This window comes from Prunus dulcis, unplaced genomic scaffold (assembly GCF_902201215.1).
Source record: "Prunus dulcis unplaced genomic scaffold, ALMONDv2, whole genome shotgun sequence".
Classification (NCBI taxonomy): Eukaryota; Viridiplantae; Streptophyta; class Magnoliopsida; order Rosales; family Rosaceae; genus Prunus; species Prunus dulcis.
This window is the reverse complement of record NW_023010115.1, coordinates 37,132-43,131: the sequence shown is the minus strand read 5'-3', so window position 1 is coordinate 43,131 and position 6,000 is coordinate 37,132. Positions and strand designations below refer to the sequence as shown.

Below are 6,000 nucleotides of genomic sequence, written 5' to 3'. Positions count from 1 at the left end.
ATTTTCATAATTGTAACTGAAAATACCACCCTTTTTTAAAAATTTTGGAACTATCACCTATAAATATAAAATTATTGTACCCTTATTGCTGATTTTTCACAAGTTCAGAAATTTGGTCTGTTCTCTTAGGTCACACAGCTCTCTCTCTCTGGCACAACTCTCTTTCTCTTTGGTAGCTGTCTATCGCAGCTCTCTGGGTCTGTCTTGGCTCTTTCTATCTTGGCTCTCTCTCTCTCTAGCACAACTCTCTGTTTCTGTCTTTGCTCTCTTTCTCATACCGCAGCCGCTCTTTCTCCCCTACTCGATCTGTTGCTATTTGTTTGGAATCGCGAACCCTTCCCTTCAGCAATGTCTTCTGAATAGCTGCTTGCAACGTTGAATCTGTAGTGGATTTCCGACCCCGAAAAGGTATTGTTCATGGTTATTTTGTTAATATCAGTGGGATTATGTGAAATGAGTTATAGTTTGATTGTTTCGGTTTGTGTTAAATTCGTTTTTGCTTTAATGTCTTTGGGTTAGGTTTTGTTGAATATTCATGCTCATTCATCTGGGTTTGTACCAATTCCATTTAGATTGGTCTGGATATGTGAATCTTGAAACTTGGGATTTTCGATTTGATGTAGTAGATCTGTATAGTGTGATTCTGATGTGTTACCAGTGTACAGTGGTTGTGTTCCTCTTATTTTACAGTCGTATTGCTGTTATATTGCTATTATAGTGCCTCTATATTGCTACTATATTGCGGCTATATTATGGTTATATTGCTATTCTATTGTATGTTTATTGTGGTTATATTATTGTGTGAATGAAATGTTGTTTTGTCATGGTCAGAAATGGAGACAATTGTTATTCTCGTGTGCTACAATGGAAAATGGGTCACCTCGAAGAAGATGTGCAAATACGAAGGGGGAGACTCAAAAGGCTTAATAGTTCCACGGACCATCAAATTTGCTGAACTGTTGGACCGTGTGCATCAGATTGGTAATACAAACATCAGGGAAGACAAGATTTGCTTAAAATTCTCAGTTTTGGTGGCCTCGAATGAGTGGAAGCACATAAAGATTGAGGAAGATGATGATGTCAATTTTTTTATGAAGTACAATTCCGAGGTAACACCTTCAAAACTAGCTCCCTTACTCGTGAGTATAGAAGATAAAGGACTGACAAATGATGTAGTTCATAGTATGCATATCACGATAGATAGTAGTCGGATGGGTCATTCTTCAGTTGCCATTGTTGAAAGCAATGAAGTAACTTGGAATAATACAAATGTCACTGATTTGGGAGGTGAAGTAGGGACAGATTTTATGGATATGATTGATTTTAGCTAGGTGGAGGAGATGCATGGTGGTGATAATGGTACTGAAAGAAATGAAGTGTCAGTGTACTCTGCCCCTCCTAATTTGGGGTGCTCGAACACAGCTGGCCAGTTGCCAAAAATGCGTTTAGGAGGAGAATATGAACCCACTCGTCAACATTATTGGAGTCAAATGGGTGAAAAAAATCGGTATAATGCAGTCGGTGTAAAAGATGAAGAAGCATATTTGGACAGCTGGTTTTCACGAAGCGATTGGAATCCGAAAATTACAGTTGGGCAAATTTTCTCTAGTAAGAAAACATTGTTGACGGAGTTACGGTTGACGGCATTAAGAGGCCACTTTGAATTTAAGGTGCAATTCTCTTGCACTAAGAGGTTGCTTGTGGTTTGTTCTCAACGTCCATGCCCATGGCGGGTCCGAGCATCGAGAATTGGAGAATACAGCTTCATGATTGTGAGGTGTACAACTGTCCATGAATGTGATTTGAGGTTTGTAAGCGACAAGCATCGTCAAGCAACCGCAGCACTTGTAGCCAGTTCACTTAAAAGGAAGTTGAAGGATTGTCGGACAATATACACACCAAGTGACATTATGAGAGATGTGAAACACAACTTTGGTTGCACCATCCATTATTCGAAAGCTTGGAAAGCAAGGGAGTTAGCTCTATTGTCCATTAGAGGATCAGCGGAGGAGGCATATTATATCCTTCCAGCTTATTGCTATGAATTGGAGCGTATGAATCCCGGCACAAAAACAGACATCCGAACTGATGAGAACAATCACTTTGTGTATTTATTTATGGCGGTTGGCGCATGCATTAGAGGGTTCCGTTCTTCCATGCGCCCAGTTATAGCCGTGGATGCCACTCATTTAAAATCCAAGTACAAGGGTGTTATGTTTGTAGCAAATGCATTCGATGGTAATCTAAATATATATCCTCTTGCTTTTGGGATCGGGGATTTGGAGACGGATGCATCATGGCATTGGTTTTTCACTAAACTTCATGAAGCCATTGGTGAGTGTCCCAATCTTGTTATTATTTCTGATCGCAATGTTAGCATAGAGAATGTGTGGAACAAAATTTTTCCAACTGCACAACATGGCATATGCTTTTATCATATGAAGGGGAACATGAAATGCACTTTCAAGTTGAAAAAGCGTGATCACATACTTATGCACTTTGAGAAGGCTGCGAAATCTTATTCCATTGCTGAATTTGATGGTCATTTTCGCAAGATCGAGCGAAAGGAACATGTTGCTCAATATCTTGAAGAGGCAGGGTTACATAAGTGGTCTAGAGCTCACATGGATGGACGCCGCTACAATGTAATGACAACAAATATTGAAGAGTCAATCAACTCAGTCCTTAGGTTTGCAAGAATGCTGCCAGTGGTTCATTTGATAGGGGAAATTGTTAATCTCCTTGTGAAATGGTTCACCGAACGTCGTGAGTTGGATTTGAATTGCACAACAACATTGTGCCCCAATTTTGGAGAGAAGAAGTTGAGGAACAGGTTGGAGGATGCTGCAAGGATGAATGTGGTTAAAGTGAATAATGCACAGGATAATGTTTTGGACGGTAATATGGACGGCCTCGTAGATTTGACGAACAACAGTTGTAGTTGTAGAAAGTTTCAGCTTGAGCAGCTACCTTGCAAGCATGTAGTTGCAGTTTGCCGCTTCTTGAAAGTAAGTGTATATGCAAAGGCTTCTCGGTATTACACTCGAAAAACCTGGATGGATGCTTATTCGGATAGCATCTACCCGGTACAACCTCACGGAATGTGGGATACTCCTGAAGATGTTCGAAGTCGAGTTGTGCTGCCTCCCTTGGCAAGGGTCATGCCAGGCAGACGAAAGAAGTTAAGAATTCCCTCGCAAGGAGAGGGCAGCATTAGAAGAAAGTGCTCAAGGTGCGGTTCTGCAGGCCACAATAAAAGCACCTGTAAAAACAATATTCCATTGCGCAATGTATCTTAGACAATAAGATTTGTGTTGCTTTGGTAGGTCATGTGAACTCAACTTTTATTTGTGGTGGGTTTCGTGTTATGTTGAATGGGAATTCTTTTCAATTTGCATTATTTGGGTTGCATTGCTACAGCATTCTGTATTGCTCACAGATTGCCATTATATTGACCTTTTATTGTACTGGTATTGCTTTCCGATTGCAATTATAATTTGAGTGCGAAATTAAAGGGACTGGAATGTAATTCCAAATGGATCCAAAACATTAAAGTTCTTAGAATTCCTATATTACACAGTTACTGTGATTCTCCGACTATACCTTCTTTTTTTATCACAAATTCGGCCGATGCATAGGCCAGATGTGGGGCAAATACAAGGTGAAATGTCCTATGTGTTTGACTACATATACTTGTTGAAGGAGCATTACGAATGTCAACCTCAATAGATTGCTCATGTCTTGCCAAGAACACTCTTGAATTTATGCAATGTGCCCAAGCCAGTCCCAAAGCTGGACTCACCCGTCTGCCTGATGTGTCCAGGGACTCCAAGTTTCCCAACCTCACCCCATTCACTCCATGATGGGGCCCAATAAAATCCACCACTTGGTTGGTGACAACCACCGCCAACCCATACTTATTTGCTAAACCCTTCAATGTCCCAGATATGTTGAAGAACATTTCAGACCGCCGTTTCAAATCTGCCGGTGTTGTCTGATACTGTGATCGGAACAATACAGCAATGGAATCAATGACAATGAGTTTCACAGGTAGGCGGGGGTGATCAATGGCAATAAATGCTTCTATGTCTCCAAGGACATGGATGAGTTCTTGAGCATCATGAACACCATGAACATATATGTCTTCCAATGGCTCCAACCTTAATAAGTTGGGGTATGATGCATGATAAAGGTTGCCTAGTTGTTGCAATCGACGAAATGGGAAGCTGAATTCTGTGAATATGTAGATGGAGGAGCCCCCTAGTCCGCCATGTGAGGGTGGGAGCTGAGCTCGCACCGTAAGTTGGAGACAAAGCTGCGTCTTCCCAGAACCACTCTCCCCTACTAATTCTGTTATGGAGTTGCAGGCTATCCCACCCCCCAAGCAGTGATCTAGTATTGGGCATCCAATGGATAATTTAGGGGTTGAAAGAGGAAGGAGCATGAGGTTTTTGGGTGTCATGTTTGTGTCATTTAGGGGGGGATGTGATGGTGCTACAAGGCATGCATTATATATATATAGAGTTCATTTTCAAGGTCTGTACTGTAGGACATCTATCTTTTAAGGAATGTTTAATTCATCCTTTTTCCAGGTTGTAATTACTTTTTTGTTTATTTATTAGTATATTTTTGGACCATATAATTTAAACCATATTCTGATGCAGTACGTCCTCTAATAGGATCATATTGTGACTCTATCACCACTCTATTGTCCTGATATTGACATAATATTGCCACTATCCGCATGTTTATTGCATATATATTGCCGTTATATCGCCACAGAACTGGAGACCGATAAACTGTATACGCAGAAATAGAAAATGAGGCTTCATCATTCCATAAAATCCTATTTCCAAACTTACATAATACAACAACAGGCCACCCCATCGTTACATAATACAAAAGTACGCCACCTCATAGTTCCATTTCCCTACAAAATGAGGCTTCATCATTCCATACATTCCTATTTCCAAACTTACATAATACAACCACAGGCCACCCAATCGTTACATAATACAAAAATACGCGACCTCATAGTTCCATTTCCCTGCTGTTGACAAATTCGAAGTTGCATACTCTTCAAGTGCGGTGACCGCGACCCATGAAATTCATGACCCCGGCCACAGTGATCTTGGCCCAGTTTCCTGCCGGATCCAAAATTATTGCAAATTTACGAAATAGTTCGAATCCCCTTTCCACTTGTTCTTGCTTCAACTTGGCCATTGCTTCTGATTCCTTGAATACCATAATTGCAGTGGCAGGGGCAAGTTCAATTTTTTCTTTCATTCTCTTTATATGTAGGAGATGCATGCGCGCATGATAACGACAGCGAATTGTGCGGCTTTTAATGACACCCCATCTAGCTTGGCCCTCCACAATTTTTGAAACTATGTCTGCATGAAGATTTTTCCAAAACATGGTATTGCGTTGACATTGCTGTATGCCATGGACCAAGTCTGCAGGGAGAGAATTCGGTGACTTGGCTTCTGTTTCAGTCTCCCCTCCTTCAGTAATTGAAATCGTTGGGTTTGGTGTGAGGTTATGGGCCATGGTCTTTGATATTTATTGTTGGCTGCTGTACAACTTAATTGGAACAACAGGGGACTAAATGCGATGTGAGTTAAATCTGTGGGGAAGGTAGTGGCTGTAAGCAGCAGTTAATGTGATGGAAGTTTTCATTTCAAACAGGCGGGTTGATTAATATACCTGCAAATTTTAATGACCAAACCAGTAAGTGAGAGAGTTATTGGCGGGAGGGATTAGGGGGAGTAATTGGCGGGAGGGATTGGCGGGAGTGTTAGGCGGGATAGTATGGGCGGGAGTTATTACCCAGGTTGACTTTATGCGTTTTTGTAATATATTTGTATGTTGGACGTTCCCAACTTGGTCATTTTCCCATTATGTCATTGAAATAAGGGAGTTGCCTATTTGCCAAATTCACCAACTCATTCTAATTGACCAATAATGGTTATTGTCTTATTTCTCATTTCACCAATCTCA

At 40.9% G+C, this 6,000-nt stretch overlaps 2 protein-coding genes across 2 annotated transcripts; one reads left to right on the top strand and one right to left on the bottom strand.

Moving 5' to 3' along the window:
* Positions 1–1,490: 1,490 nt before the first annotated feature.
* On the top strand, positions 1,491–3,299 carry LOC117612934. The gene has a single exon (XM_034341558.1). It carries the CDS (start codon positions 1,491–1,493, stop codon positions 3,297–3,299), a length of 1,809 nt encoding a protein of 602 aa, XP_034197449.1.
* A 281-nt stretch (positions 3,300–3,580) lies between these two features.
* On the bottom strand, positions 3,581–4,462 carry LOC117612933 (DNA repair protein XRCC3 homolog). Its single transcript, XM_034341557.1, has one exon. It carries the CDS (start codon positions 4,460–4,462, stop codon positions 3,581–3,583), a length of 882 nt encoding a protein of 293 aa, XP_034197448.1.
* Between the last annotated feature and the right edge of the window lie 1,538 nt (positions 4,463–6,000).

Bases quoted from the DNA above. Each gene is read 5' to 3' on its own strand.
- LOC117612933 (XM_034341557.1), bottom strand. From the start codon at position 4,462: ATGACACCCAAAAACCTCATGCTCCTTCCTCTTTCAACCCCTAAATTA.
- LOC117612934 (XM_034341558.1), top strand. From the start codon at position 1,491: ATGGGTGAAAAAAATCGGTATAATGCAGTCGGTGTAAAAGATGAAGAA.